A 16987-nucleotide genomic window follows, 5' to 3' on the forward strand; every position below is an offset into this window, starting at 1 on the left:
CAACTTCTTATCAATATCACACACTGTATATGAATAATAAACTTCTTTGATAATGTAAGTATTATTTATTGAGTTTTTTTTTAGAGACTCATGGATATATATTTTATGATAGACTGGTGATTGTTTATTAATCTTAAAAGGGTAAAGTTACGTACCAAATTGTTCCTAATTGCAGATGCAATTTGAACTCTCTTGCTATAATTGTATAATTTTGTTAAATAAATGGACAAAGGTCGCTCTTTTGAAAATCTTTATCAAGTTGAAGAACATGTCAAACTTTTTGAGCACAAGTGATCCAAAGAAGAAATTTCTGCGAGGTCGTGAAAGGTTAAATAATACTACTAGTCTACTACCAACATTTAACTAAAAAGAATAAACAAGAAAATTTCTTTTTAGTGCCACAGTACTGATAAGATATGAAATTGAGATATAAGTTAACCTACACCATATAAATATTTTAATAATCAATAAATACATGGACATACACAAATCCGTATCCAAAAGGGGATTTGCTGACCAATTCAATAGAGCGTCCATAAATATAGCACTGAAGTTAGGTTTAGGGTTTTGATCATACCATGAAAGAATTCATATATTTACTTTTTGTTTAACCATGTGATATGTGAAACTCACCATATTAACTAATTCAGATTTGCGCCGCATAGAGTCCCTTAAAGGGAAGTGCTCCTTACTAGAGATTTCTTCTAGTAAATTGACATATAACCACTTTTTTGCCCCGTTTTTGAAAAATAGCTATTGACATAGAGTTTCAACTTCCACGGGTAAAGCTCAACATTGTTTGGGAGTTTCAGCTCTAGAAAATGAAATTTTATGACAGTGACCATTTTTTATTGACAAGGCAAAAAGCAGCTAGTGAACGCTATGTTCACAATATCTTCATTCCTGAGGCTGTAACCCAATACTTCTGGTTATTGGTGGAGCTAGGGATCTGGTCGATCACAACATATCCCTTAGGTCGTTTCATCAGTAGAATTTGAAACTTCATAATAATGATTATTCTTCAAAGACAGGTGTAAAGTAATGGAATGCTATTGTTCTAATATCTTCATTCTTAAGCCTAAACCCGACACTTCTGATTTATGGGGGAGGGAAACCATTATAGCACAATATCTCTTGGTAGTTCATATTTAACCAATTGAAAGCTTTCAATCATCTCATATAATTAGTACCTAGTGGCATTCCTGAAAAGAACAAACTTTTTGTGGTCCCAAATTTCCATAAATAAGATGAATTTGAACGGATTATACTCCCTATTTGTATTGCTTCATTCATACTCTGTCTCAATTTACATGACACTTTTAAGAAAAATAAAAAATTATGATTTATTTTAGACCACAAATTTCAAAGTCTTCATTTATTTTTTAAATTTCATATCAAGTCAAACACCTTCGTATAAAATGGGACGGAGGGAATACTTTCCTAAATTGCATGTCACCATCATCCAAATAAAGGTGAAACGCTTAATATAATTTATATAAAACATAGTCCCATCAAGTAGCCTTGCCTAGTATGACATGATCCGCCAGGCTGTAAGCAGAGCAAAAGAGGATACTTAGTAATGATTTTTTTTATGATTTTTTCTATCTACTTTAATTTTTCACCCAAGTAAAATCCAAACAAAGAAAGGGAAAATAATCTAATGGGGTGATTTTCCTGATAAGTGGATTTGTATACATAGTGACCGCAACATCAAACAAAATAAATTAACCAAAGTAAAAGTTAGCTATCTAATAGTATATCCTTATGCTTGATTCAGGAGACAATGACCTAATTGATTTAAGTTCTTGGACACCCTTTGAAAAAGACATTGAATAGACTTTAATTATAAGAATATTTGCAACTCCACACCCCCCCCAACGCCAACCACGTTTTAGCTTCTTTCAATAAGGACTGTTCAGGAAACACTCTAATTATTGGAACAGTAAGACCGAATTTGGAAGAAAAAGGTAATAAAAGCTTTTTTTTCTTTTAAATGTCAAATACTCCTATGTTTTATTCTTTCGGCAAAAGGTAGATTTTTTTCTTTTCTTTCCAGAAAAATGTTGCATCATGAATTAAGAAGCAGCCAATGAGTCTGCAAATGTGTGCTATAAAATATGGACAAGAAAGAGTCATTATTGTTTGCCTCAAGCAAATCAGATTTAATTAAATGACGATATCAAGTTAGTTCCACCTTATGGGAATTACTATTGAAACTAATGGATGCACCAAACTGATGCTGATGTTTAATGCAAATCAGTGGGATCTGACTGGTGAATCCATGCATTCCATTTATATGTACGGATAAGAATTTTATTCTATCTTAATAAATAAAAGATAATTGTGCTTTGGTAATCCATTAAGTTGGTGTTTCCAAATTTGTTCCTTGAGGTATACCACTAGGCACATTTAATGTTTAATTAATTTAAATATTTACTTTTGATCTCTCTTGTAAGTCCCCAGAAAATTTTCTCAAAATATTACGTATTTGCGCAAGCTCTAAATTAGGCATAGAGATGTTAGGAAAGTTGTGAGGATGTGGAATTCTAAATCTTACGTTCATACGGTTGTAAGGATGTTTAGAAGAAGGGAGAAGTAGTTTGAAACAAATTGAAATTGTTTAAGGGAAGAAGACGATCTAAGTTGAATATTCTGTAAATTCAAACAACTACAACTCCCAATAGATAATAAGGAGTTTAGTCATGAAATAATATAAATTAAATCCCTTGAAGTCTAGATTCTAATCTTTCAAACCTAGGCACTGGTTCGGGATACGATAATTAACAAGTCACAACATAGATAGAGAAAACAACTTTATTTTTCAGACCTTGGTCGGAAATTATATTTTGGAACGTTTTGACCTAGGCACTTCAAGATGCTCAAAAAGTGAGTAATTCTATCATTAAAGTTAGAATTTTTGGCCATATTACGATTATAGAAAGGACATATAAGACCTTGATGAAGGAATTTGGGTTGGATGAATAGTTTTGGGTTAACGATTTTAACCACTCAATTTTAGATTTTAGAGAGTTAACTATACGAATTGTTGAGAGAGGATATGAACAGTTTATTTTGAGGTAAGTTGAGCTTATTTTTTCCAAGTCAAGGACTTGATTATGATGTGAATATTAAGTGTTTGATAGATCACCTAAGTATATAGTCAAAGCCTCTATGTATTTACAGGCTAGTAAGCATTTGTAATTCGGGTGTTGGAACTACCAGCTTTACACTTCAGATTAAATAATATAAGGAACTCAACCATGTAAATACACTTAACCACACTACAGGAAAAAATATATCTGGCAACAAATTTTTTTTTGTTGCCATACATTGATTATTGTTGCAAAAAGTACTTTTCGCAACAAAAAAAAAAAAAATTGTTTCATAAACTTTTCCCAACGGCTGTTATTGCAACAACGTGCAACAATTTTTTTTTTGTTTGTTGCCAAAAGTAGTTTTTGCAACAATAGTCAATACTATGACAACAAAATTAAAATCTTTGGCAACAAAAAAATCATTTGTCAACAATAAAACTAAATTGTTGCCACATATAAAAAATTTTGTTGCGATTTCTATACTTTCTTGTAGTGCCAGTTAATTCAGAATATTAGAAAGTGATTAAATTGCATGATTTGATTGAATTACTTGTGTAAGCAAGTAATTATTTATATTGCTCAGACTGATCATCTTAGATTTATATAATATAATCACATACGATGTGGGAGAAGTAGCCAACCTCCCTTGGTGTGAGTGTGTAGAGGTCAACCCTAGCTACTCCAGACTTGCAGGTGCTAATATATATTTATTCGACATGGAAGAAATAGCCAAAACATGCAATGCTAAAATACTTCCGAGTTACCATACCACATGACTATTTACACAATTACCAGTTTATACTCCCCTAAATATCAGCTGAAAGGTTCAACGTACTTCATGAGATGTCTGAAGTGGAAATATTTGTCAATAAATTGAGGGACCAAAAGCACTTCCTAGAAAAAAGTGAGGGACCAAAATCAAATTGATTGTAAGCTCAACAAATTATTATTTTGAAATAAAATAAAAAAATTAAAAAGAAATACTATAGTTGGAGACAGGGCTACATTTCACAGGCCACGTGTTCCTTCCTTTAAAGAGAAAAATTGAAGGCTTACTTTTTTTGAGCAAGTAAATTACGTATCCATAGTGGTTGGATACGTAAGAAGTTTTAATATGATTCCTAAAAATCACTATAGATAAGTTAATACAGGTGGGACACATGCGCAATTGCATTTCAGAGTCAGTCAGTCTGGTAAAATTAAAGTAGGGTTTTTGAGCAATAAGAACAATACAAAATTCCAATTGTCACTACCTAAATTGCTTGGTTCATCAATTTTTGGGAGGAAAATGAATAGGACAAAAAAAGAAGTCTTTAAATTTTGTTTGGCTCATAAATTTTTTTGAGGAAAATAAAAGGACAAAGAAGAAGTCTTTTTTGCCATGCTCAGTATTGGGAATCCGCTGTGCTCGACTAATTTGCATTCGTGCCGGATACTTTCACTTTAGGAGGTAAAGTTCTTCGTACCAAAGGTGATTTCATTCCCAGGACTCGAATCTCAAACCTCTGGTTAAGGATGAAGGGGTTCTTTAGGTTGAGCCAGAATTTTTAGTCTATGAATTTTAAATTCTAGAAAGACAGCTTACTAATTTCTGGACAGGTTAGTTATACATATCATGTTGATTTTTAATTTAATACAGGGTTTGCGCTAAAATTACTAGTAAGATTTTACTGACAATATTTACCACATACCGCAACCTTTGATAATATAATTAAAAATACAAATTATATCTTTCATTCCTTTAGCGTGTTGGTCATGATGAGGATTAATGGTGTAAATTATTCTAGAGAATTAGGAAAGGTGGTGTTTTTTCATGTCGATTGCAAAATAGCAACCAAAAAGATGGTTAAAAGAGATAGGTGATGATGTTAACAGACATCTGATTGGGGAAAAAAGTGGTTCACATCTGGCATTTATATTTATTGAAATAAATATATAGCTTATTTGAAAGTTAAAGTCTTTAGTATTGAAATTATTTTATTTTCAACACACTTTTTTATGTGCGGGCATAATTCTTTTTCTTAAATTAAGGACGTGTATTTTTTTACCTATGGGTGGATAGTGAAATGAACCTAGCTACGACGTCCACCCACTTTATTACCATTAAATTGTATGACTATTCTTCTAAAAGTTACAGACAAATATAATCAATGTGATGAATACATGATGTCTTTATATGTATTTTTATCACTTAATTATTGTTAACATCATTTTATCACTTGCTCATAGTAAACTATTATAATTTGTGTAAATATCGAGTTTGGAGGTTTTCATATGCAATATCGAGTTTGGAGGTTTTCATATGCATTTTTATATCACTCAATCATGTCTTTATATGCATTTTTTCCCCTATAGTGCTCAGCAATTATGCGTAGGTCAATGAAGGTTTTTGACTTTTTGTCCCTTCTTTCTTTTTCCAGCTTTTATTTTTTGTTTTCAGGCCTAATTATGTATGGCGCTCCATCTCGAATAGTTGCTTTTCTTAAAAATAAATTAAACAAATAACATAAATAAAAGTTACCTGGTCTGCAATAAGGAGAAAGAGACTAAAAATAAAGATTAAAAATGGAGGAAAAAGGTCATTTAGCTATATGCAGAAAAATACAAGCAATTCCACCATTCAATATTCATGGGCAATTCTTATGGAGACAACAATGACAAATTCCTAATTGAGTAATGACTCACAGCTATTTTTTTTAACTGAAAAGGATAAAAAATGGGTAGAACCCAATAATTTTAGCCATAAATAAGCTATTCATAACCCAATAAACCTATTGATTGTATTAGAAAGAAAGCACAAACACACGAAATTATTTGCCCGACATTCTTAGAAGAGTTGCTTCTTATATCTCGTTCACCTTTTACCAAACTATATATTATAAATTATACTTTAACTTATCTCCAATTGGTCGAACGAAGTTTTAGAGACAGCTTTTCACAGCTCTGTTGAATTAAACTTCTTTTCTGGCAACCATTCAAGATGGGAAAAGACACACATAGTAAGTTATACATAGTGATAGTGTAACAATTTTTTTAATATCATTATTATAATTTAATATGTTAAGGTAAATTATTTACCATTTATTTTAAATTATTAATAATTTTAAAAAAAATAGAATTACATGCAATCACTTTTTATATTCTAATGAGAACGTTTACACAACTCTGCGTAATTAAGCTTCTTTCTTGGTAAACATTCGAGATGGGAAAAATCATACTACATAGGACACTTAGTGTAATTTAATCAATTATAATATGTACTATTTATGATTTATTATAGGTTATCAATTAATATTATATTATTAAATATAATTATTTATAATCATTTTTAAATAACATAACTATTTAAATATTTTTTATACAGTGGATAAATAGAAAAGCTCACGTTTGACACAATGAATCCAGGCTCCAGCTGTTAAAAGTCAAAAGTTGTAACAGTACTTTTGCTAAAAATAATTCCTAATTTGAACTTGTCTTTTCCTTCTGAATAATTAATACCTAACTCTTCCGCGATATCTTGTTCTTTGTCTCACTCCTTGTGCCAGTTGAATAAACATTAAACAAAATTCATTTGCAGCAAAATTTTAGCATAATCCACACATGGTCATGGACGTTCTATTATCCCATGGACGAGGGACGTTCATTTTATTTAGATGTCATTACCTAGTGGAAAAAACATTGATAAGTATAATTAACCCAACATAATCTGAAATAGGTGATTTCTATTTGTTTAATCTTGGTAAGAGTAGAGTCAGTGGAGAGGCTAGAAGGTTATGTACATGTTCGGCCGAATCCGATAGCTTTACCCCAAACTCTGCATTTGTACTAAAAATTCACAAAATACGTACAAAATTTTGATTCAGTTACTCACTACTTATGATGATGATAAAATGTTACAAATACCTCGTGAAATAGTAGAAACTTGCACAATTTGGCCCCAACACTACTGATGGATCAACCTATTGCTACTGATTCAAAACTTTTGTGTGGCTAAAATCACACTACTAACTCGCATTATTTCATTTGAACTGACTACTGGGAGGTCGGGAAATGTTTTTGGCATATTTGAATTTGTGGGAATACTTTTTGACAACTTGAGGTACAACCCTGGAAAAGGTACTGTTTGCCATTAACAGGGACGGATTAAGCATAAGGCAACTAAGGGATTGAGTTATTTTCTTAAAAAAGATGAGTATTTTTTTTAAAATGAAGAATTACAATATTTTTAACAGAAAATTATGTTTTAATTATGATTCCAATGGTTGAGTATTATTTTAGATTACATAAATAGTCTTTTGGGGTACAAGAAAACAGTTTTAGAGATGTTGTCTTGTGAAAATGCATTTCTATTTTGGACTATTTTGACAAGTGACTTACATTTTTACTTTTTAGGTACCATTCAGTTCTTTTTTCATTATAAAAACTGTATCACGTTCTATGCAAAAATAAGAAGAAAAGAGAGCCGCGTGAATTTTGAACTCCCCGTGTCAAAAATAAGAATAGAACCGATCAAGAACAAAGTACATTGAATTTTTTTCTTTCATATTTTCAAGTATTGTAACAAGCATTAAAGTAACGAGAAATTATCTTGTCATCAAAATATCAACCTTGAAATCTTAAAAAACTAGGAAAATAGGCGTCAATTAAAAATATATATAAGCGTAAAAAGATAAAGGTCTCCCGTCAAAGTTTCGCTTTAGGCCATAAATATTGTTGAGTCACCCCTCGCCATTAAGAAGGAAGAATAGAAGTGGTTCAGCATATTAGAATGTGTGATAGATTCTCTTACCTAAGTTAGGCTTGTCTGGGTTCGAAATCTGAGAATGTAAATAAGAAATACTTTTCCGTTTAACATATTTTATGCGGCACAAAGTGAATTAATCAGACCAGTAGATACAAGATATCGGATTGTTATACAAGAAAATTCAAATTGGGGCATCAATAACTTGAGATAATTAAGACACTTAGCTAAGGAAACTCTCGATTTAAGTTATATACACTAATAGTACAAAACGTTTTTATAATATTTTAACTTATGACAATAGTTTAGATTATCATTTTCATCAAGTTATCAATTAATGCTTATCAAAAAAACTTATTTATAGTTAGGGGTGTCAAATGGATGGGTTGAGGTGGTCAAAATAGATTGAGTTAATAAATGGGCGAGATATTGACCCACCCAAAAATTAATACGACTGAGCTGAAATGGGCTAAAAGGCATGCAATAACCCACCCCCGCTCAGTTCTGACTAAGTTTTAATTTCTTTGTTTGCTTTTTCATAGTACCTAATAAAACTATTTTTTTCTTTATTATGGCTATATCAATTAAAACAAAAAAATCTTGACAAGATTTCTCATGGGTCAATTTGGGATGTATGTCAACCCAATATTTTATGAGCTGAGCTAATAAATGGCCGGGCCAATGATCAGCCCAAAATTAGGCGGATTGAGGTGCCTATTTTCATGGGCTAATTTTGCCACTTCTATCAAGAATTACCTTATAATTAATCTGATAATGTATTTACTTTTTACACCATAAAACTTAAATTCTTTAGCCAAAAGTTGCAACACCCCTTCAATGAGAAACAGATAATCAACTTCTCAAAAGCAAGCATTCAATTCATTATCGTGCATAATAGCTTTGTCGACATTGATATAATTGAGCTGTACTCTTGATAATCAATTCTAGGTTTATCATCTTAAACATAAGGTAATGAAACATTTGATAAAACTAAAAATACATAAGTAAATTTGGGAAAGATATAAAAGGAAAAAACACTAAGAATTTAGGTAAATCTAGCAAACAAGTTTAATAAAGTGTCAGAATCGAAGTCTCTGTCCATTGTAACTAGGCCTCCAAAATCATTCAACAGAGCCTCACACTGAAGTGTTTCATGTGTCAAATCAACTCAACCCAACCAGTTGAGAGAATTAAGGAATGGACATTCAAATGGGATCCCAAAATAGTAGTATTTTTTTTTAAAATTTCCTACCCGTTATTCGTATCCGTTTTGGCCTAATTATCCGTTTTCACATCGGAACATCCTATTTTGAGCTAAAACGCTCTCTATCAAAGGCGACTCATAACCAGAGCTCGGAATCGAGACTTCTGATTAAGAATCGAGGAACACTTATCACTCCAACAAAATCTTTGGTAGTGACCAGCAATATCAGTTTTTGCTTTTTTATTTTTTTCACTCGACGTCTAGTATGCGCTTTAGAGCCCGACTAATTCGGATTCGCGCCGAAAAATTCTACCTTGAGAATAAAACACTCCTTACCAAAGGCGATCATACTCAAGACTCGAACTCTAGACCTTTGAACGGAGGAATGGAGTGGTGAACCTCAGTATCATTTGATGTGTCAGATCACAAACAAAAAGTAAGGCCCCTCCAATATCCCCTCTGCTTACGTCCAAAAATTGTGCCAATTCTTTTTCTTTCCTTCCTAATATCAAAAATCATTTTATTCTCCACTTAATTGGACTTAACACTCTCTAACTTCTATATATAGTTCCTCTCACTTGTATTTACTCACAAACTCCTCTCTTTCTTGGTTTCTTCTTCATCTTCCACCATTTACAACACCTCACTAATATACCAAATCTTTTAAGCAAACATTTGACTCATCATGTCAATGTCTTGCTTTCAACTCTCCAAAGAGGTTAGTAATATTCAACATCTAAGCATTAATTCTTCATTAAACTTTTTTCTGAAAAAAGGAATTTGATTTCTTATTGAATCTTCTTTTCTTAGATTAGATTAAGATATCATCATACCGATAAATTTAAGACGGAATGCATTGATTTTGTAATTCCTTCTTTTCGCTTAGGTATATCGTCTTAAAAATGCCCATGTCCTTTATGGATCTTTGTCTTGATCATCTTCACAAAGATTGTTAGTCATTATAACAAAAAAGAAACAGAGTGAAAAAAGAAAAGTAACTATTTCTTCCTAGTTCTTAGTGCCTACCCTTTACCAATCTTTGCTTTTTGAAGACAAAAGGGTGCCTATCCATTTTTTAAGGAAATGTTTTCTCATGCAAAAAATTGTACTCTCTCAGTCCCAAAAAAATTATCCTTCTTTCTTTTTTAGTCTGTTCAAAAAAAATTATTCCCTTTCTATATTTAAAAACAATTTAACTTTATGAGATAATTTACAGCCACACAAATATCTAAGATTTATTTTGGACCACACATTTCAAAAGTTTTCCTTTATTTTTTAAACTTTGTGTCAAGGCAAAAGAGGACAATCTTTTTGAGACAGAGGGAGTACATAAATATAGATTAACTTATTTATATTGGTAAAATATTTCATATTACTAGTTTATTTTTAACATGTGGTAGGCGACGTGGGTGATCTGCTTTTTTTTTCAGGTTATTAATATCATATTTTATGAACAGTTACTTTATAGAGTACTTTTTTTAGATGACGTAATAGTATTAATAGTATATAGTAAAAGTTATTTCTTTTTTTATGATAAGAAAACCTGCGGCCACTACCTTTGGGTGCGCACAGGTAAATCCCGTTCCTGTACAATAGCTAGTAAAAGTTATTTCTTGTAAAAGTTATTTCTTACACTAACTCTTTTTCAGATGAAGCTAAAAGGGGAAGAAATGGAGTTTACCAAGGATGGAAGTATTGATTTGGATGGAAAGCCAGCAATCAGAGAAACAAGTGGAAAATGGGTGGCTGGAACTGTGATACTTTGTAAGCCTTCTTTTCCTGAAATTAAATCATATTACAAAAATATTATTTATCTTTTGGAAAAAATGAAAAGGACATTAAAGTGTAGTGATATCTGCATCTGCTTATCTTTCTTTTGAGTTACATATTTCAACTATTATGAGTATTATTATACCATGTCCTTATACATGGTATATACCGCCAGCGTCCACATCAATTAGTAAGATTATTTTTACTAGCAATCAGTTTAAGATTCAATTTTTAGTTCATACAACTTTTTCACAATATTTATGGCATCTTCTTTATATAAATTATCTATACTTCTTTAAAATTATTGAGTTAATTAATTCAAATTTAGTCCAGAGTTAGACCTATTACAGATGCTAGACTATTTATATTAATATTGGATTATTCGTGTTTTATTAGTCCACACTTATCGGTAACAGTCTCTCTACCTTCACAAGGTAAGGGTAAAGTTGTGTGCACACCGCTCTCCTCATATCACACTTGTGAGATTACACTGAGTATGTTATTATTATTAATCCATACTCAATATAGGGTGCATTAAAGTTTCAAATACAAGTTAAATATCTAAATAATTGTTTTTATATGATCTTTCGCAATTTTCACTGCTTAAACTATATTTTAAGATTGAGTTAGAATCAAATTTTATGTTTAAAACATGTACATAAATATGCACTACTCTGCTTATTCCAATCCTTTTTTTTTTGTGGGGTGTAGAAAATAGATCTTTTAAAAAAAAAAAAAGAGATCATATAATTGTGGAGTAAATGAAGCCAGCTATCATACGTTAGGAAGCTAGAAAATGACAAGAGTAAGAAAAGGCCAAAGCCTAAACACTTGCAGTAAAGCAAAGACGTATGTCAAAAAAGACGTGAGTAGATTGCTAGAACCTTTTGACAGCTTTCAAATATGTTAAAACATATTTTGGCCCCTAGGGTTTTGTCCATCAGTAGAAGCGTAACACATGATATATAAGTTAAGTACACGTCACGAGTTTGAACTTATTATACTTCTATAAAAGTATGATATTAAGTGAAAAATATAAAAAATGAGTTCATTATATATTCGAGCAGCACGCTACTAACGCTAAGGAATTTGTTGATTATAAGAAAAATAGGTAATAGGTTTCTTTTCTTTAAGGTTTTATTTATTGGTAAGAGAATAATACGTGATATAGGTAAGGTTTTATTTATTGGTAAGAGAATAATACGTGATATAGGTATATATTAAGCGCATACTACAAGCTCGAATTTTATTGTAGATAATAGTCTGATATTTAAATGAAGAAAAATAAATAATCAGATTCATAATCTCTCTTTGAGTTTCGAACAGGACGCTACTAACTGTCGAAAATTTGTTGGTTACAAGAAAAACTGACTGATAAGTTTTTTGCTTGTACGGTTTTATCTACTATTCGACAAGAGAGCAATATGTGATATGTAGATTAATCGTAATTCAGAAATTCAAACTTTGCCACCGTAAAATGGAGAAGATAAAAGTTACTCTCCCTGTCTCAAAAAAATTATCCTCCTTTTCTTTTTAATCTAGCTCAAAAAGATTATCATCTTTCTATATTTAAAAATAATTTAACTTTATGAGATGATTTACAGCCACACAAATATCTAAAATTTATTTTGGACCACACATTTTAAAAGTCTTCATTTATTTCTTAAACTTTGTGTCATATTAAAAAATGATAATCTTTTTGGTACGGAGAGAGTAACTTATTACTTATCAATCTGAATGTCGAACAGTACGTTACTGACCTTCGAGAATTTGTCGCTTATAAGAAAATAAATGAGTATACTCGTTCCGTCCCAAAAAGATTTTTCTCTTTTAACTTGACACAAAGTTTAAAAAATAAAGAATTTTTTTTGAAATGTGTGATTCAAAATAAGCCTTAGATATTTGTATGACTGTAAATCATCTCATAAAGTTAAATTATTTTTAAATATAAAAAGGGAATAATTTTTTTGAGACAAATTAAAAAGAAAATGAGGATAATTTTTTTGGAACAAAGGGAGTATTTTTTATACATGTAAGCTTTGTCCGCACGGGGATAGGTATTTGTCAAGACTAGAATAGTAAAATTCGTGTGGAAAACAAAAGATGGGATAGTGAAGTGACGAGAAAAGCATGCACTATTGGGAAAAGACATCATTGACACATACCTAAGAAAATTGAGTGTGGTAGGGTTACTACGTCATCCTTGACAAAACTTGATGTGGTGGGGCAATTTATGTGATCTGGACAATCACTTATCCCTAGCTTTTTGCATTTTCATATAAATACAAATATACATGTATTTATACAATATATATACACACACTTGTGTTGATAATGATAGTGTCTGAGTTAGGTTTCTGAGCCTTTAATTATTTCATGTAAAAGATTTATTTATATTCGGTGTTTGAATTAAAAATGAATGCATGATATGTATGTTTTATGTAGACATTTATCGATCTGACCGTGATCAAACAATATATATTCCCACTTTAATTTTTAATTGCTAAGGTCAATTTGTTTGGCTAGTGTAAACAGTGAATGCAAATAAGTATATTAGAGACGGATCTAGCCTTAAGTTAACGTGAATCGCGTAATTTTTGTGCAAACTATTTATTTGTATTAAAAAAATCGCTAAATATATTTAAAAACTTCTTTTAATTGCGAACTCAATTATTATTGTATACTTGAGATCGTCGTAAAACCATAAACTTTAAATCTTGAATCTGCCTCCAACATACATAACGTATTTCATCAGATACTTGTATTTTCTGATCAGTAAATTTATTCAGTAATTTTGTTCATTAGTTCTGGATAGATATTAAATTTTTCTTTCTATTGAAATTTGAGTAATGATTTCCCATAAACTTCATTCAGATCTCATCAACGTCTAGGTTACTTTTGATGCATTTTGCTTACTTTTTCTCTAAAAAAGCAGTTCAATACGATTAACTTTTACATAAAAAGAATGACAGTTTTAGTTTTTTCTTTTTGGGTACACAATGAAAAGTTTAGTGCATGGTTATCAAGTCATATAATTTTTGTGGGCACTCATATGTTGATGATTTCATAATTTTTGGGAATAAAATTATCATAAATCATATCATTTGTTTTAAAATACTTCAATTATTAATGTCACCTTCTTATGATTATGTAGTGAATCAAGCTTTAGCAACTCTGGCATTTTTTGGAGTTGGAGTGAATTTGGTGTTGTTCCTCACGAGGGTGCTGCAAGAAAATAATGCTGATGCTGCTAATAGTGTGAGCAAATGGACTGGCACAGTCTATATTTGCTCCCTTGTTGGTGCTTTTCTTAGCGACTCTTATTGGGGAAGATTCAAAACTTGTGCCATTTTCCAAGTCATCTATGTAACTGTAAGTATCCATTACATCCAATCAATTTTTTTTCCTAATAACGGTAGTACCCGGACCAACTTACTCATACCTCAACTATTTCACTGCTACCTGCTATCTCCCACCAACGTAGGTACCAGAGAGTTAGGCACAAAAATCACCGATCGCCTTTTCTCTGCTGGTATTTGAAACCTTGTCTCCCATATATTTTCCCTAGCTTCATTAACCGCTACGCCACACCCCTTAGATGCACTTGCAGCTCCCAACATACTTGTTTAGATATTGAAGAACCATTTAGAAAACACTAGCACACATATTCACAATCTAGAAGATTTGATATTACTCCCATTATGTTGCACACATAAATCTTTGAACCCTTGTCTTCCATGAATATTTACCCACTTTGTTAACCGCTAGGTCACACCCTGGTTAAACTTGCAGCTCCCGACATACTTATGTTGTTATTGAAAAACCATTTAGAAGATACTAGCACATATATTTACAATCCAGAAGATTTGATATTGCTACCATTATCTTGATCTAGTGCTCCTCCTCTTAATCTTTAGTGTTGATTGTAGTAGTCCTTGATCTTATTCTTACTAAGTTTGGAACTTCATTGACAGGGATTGGCATTACTAGCACTAGCATCACAACTTTACTTGCTCAAACCTAAAGGTTGTGGGAATCGGACGACTCTATGTGGAGAGCATTCAACGATGGAGATTGGTCTATTCTACGTCTCAGTGTATATGATTGCTCTAGGATATGGAGGTTATCAGCCAAATATTGCTACTTTTGGGGCTGATCAATTCGACGAGCAGCATCCACAGGAGTCTGCATCTAAAGTTGCTTTCTTCAGCTACTTTTATCTGTTCATGAACCTTGGATCACTTTTCTCGAACACTATTTTAGACTACTTTGAGGATGAAGGAATGTGGGCTCTTGGTTTTTGGGCGTCTGCAGCATCTGCCTTTGCAGCATTAATGCTTTTTCTTGGAGGCACTGCTAGGTACAGACACTTCAAGTCTAGTGGCAACCCTCTTGCCAGGTTTGGTCAAGTTTTTGTTGCAGCAACAAAGAAAGGTAAAGTGGAGACACCGGAAAATGAAGACGACTTCTACCAAGGGGAAGACGACGATGACACAACCGGTGGTAGAAAAATGTTACACACCCATGGTTTCAAGTAAGTAGAATTGCACCACATAACAATTCAATCCAGTGTATATAAAAATATAGGTTTGTGACTTAACTTTGTCAATTAAACTATTGACAAAGTCTAGTCACATAGAGCATAAGGCGCGGACAGTCAAGTTTCCATTCTATAATGCACTAAACTGGATTTTCCATGTTGCAGATTCTTGGACAGAGCAGCTGTGGTGACATCAAGGGAACTAGTTGACAACGAGAAGCAGAGCAATCACAACCCTTGGCGTCTATGCCCTATTTCACAAGTTGAGGAGGTTAAATGCATTTTAAGACTGCTGCCAATTTGGTTATGTACCATTATTTACTCTGTAGTTTTCACGCAAATGGCCTCACTCTTTGTCGAGCAAGGTGATGCCATGAAAACTACAATAGCAAACTTCAGGATTCCAGCAGCAAGCATGTCTACCTTTGACATCCTTAGTGTAGCAGGTGTCATATTTCTCAACCGCAGAGTTCTTAATCCACTAGTCAGTAGGTTTAAGAAGTGCAAGGGTGACCAAGCCGGGCTAACTGAACTTCAAAGGATGGGTGTTGGACTAGTCATAGCAGTAATGGCTATGCTTTCAGCAGGAATTGTGGAGTGCTACAGGCTAAAGTATGCTAGTAATGACTGTAAACACTGTGAAGGCTCAAGCTCTCTTAACATCTTCTGGCAAGTCCCTCAATATGCTTTTATAGGAGCTTCGGAAGTATTCATGTATGTAGCCCAGCTAGAGTTCTTCAATGCACAAGCACCTGATGGACTAAAAAGCTTTGGAAGTGCACTATGCATGACATCGATATCATTGGGGAACTACGTGAGTAGCTTTCTAGTGAGCATAGTGATGAAAGTATCAGCAACTGACAACATGCCTGGATGGATACCAGGAAACCTTAACAAAGGTCATTTAGACAGATTCTATTTTCTATTAGCTGGTTTGACATTAATAGATTTGGTTGCATACATTGCATGTGCTAAGTGGTACAAGAATATTAAGCATAGTGAGAAGATTCAGGAAAACGAGGAAGAGGACAATTGTGAAGTCTAACATACCTGATATGGATAATACCTTAGGCATGTTTTGCCAGAGCCATATGAATAAGAGGAAGATACACAGTCACCACAACAACATTTTGTGTAGAGTTTCTGATTGGTATTAGGATTTCCTCCCTCTCCAATGCTCAAACTCAGTCACTTCAAAATACTCAGCTCTGCAGAATTCTCCATAGAGCTGGACTGCTCTTAACTTCCTAGTCCTTCCTTTCTCGTTGTTGCTGCTTTTGTTTGTCCCCTCGTGTTAGTGCTAGAATTGACAAGTATTTTGGATTGATATGTAAATGGATTGGCTTATCCTGTATCCAGGAAACTGTTGAAAAGTACTGCCGTACCCCAAAAATTCCATGTCTTAAAAGATCTCATTAATTTCATGTGTAATTTAGTTCCACCATGAACATAATTTCATCATTTACTTGTTGTAGAACATGACTATCCGAAGAGGGATTCAGGTCATAAAAAGGAATGCTAGTGCTGAGAAAAGAAACACAACACTAGAAATTCCACACAAAAGAAAAAGCCTTTATATTCCCCCGGTCTCTATAACTGTATAAGAACATATGCTAGCATCAAAGAAAGAAGCCAAA

At 32.5% G+C, this 16987-nt stretch overlaps 1 protein-coding gene across 2 annotated transcripts; it reads left to right on the forward strand.

The window, feature by feature from the left end:
* The first annotated feature begins 9606 nt into the window (after nucleotides 1–9606).
* LOC132058892 (protein NRT1/ PTR FAMILY 7.3-like) lies at nucleotides 9607–16789 on the forward strand. Of its 2 annotated transcripts, none has more exons than XM_059451312.1 (5): nucleotides 9607–9758; nucleotides 10696–10804; nucleotides 13965–14182; nucleotides 14785–15344; nucleotides 15516–16789. In XM_059451312.1, exons 1-5 carry the CDS (start codon nucleotides 9726–9728, stop codon nucleotides 16393–16395), a joined length of 1800 nt encoding a protein of 599 aa, XP_059307295.1. In that variant the 5' UTR covers nucleotides 9607–9725; the 3' UTR covers nucleotides 16396–16789. The 2 variants fall into 2 exon arrangements, with proteins under 2 accessions (XP_059307295.1, XP_059307287.1); XM_059451304.1 differs by having other exon boundaries at nucleotides 9615–9758; nucleotides 10690–10804.
* The last annotated feature ends 198 nt before the right edge of the window (nucleotides 16790–16987 follow it).

Source organism: Lycium ferocissimum, chromosome 1, assembly GCF_029784015.1.
Source record: "Lycium ferocissimum isolate CSIRO_LF1 chromosome 1, AGI_CSIRO_Lferr_CH_V1, whole genome shotgun sequence".
In the NCBI taxonomy this organism is placed as follows: domain Eukaryota; kingdom Viridiplantae; phylum Streptophyta; class Magnoliopsida; order Solanales; family Solanaceae; genus Lycium; species Lycium ferocissimum.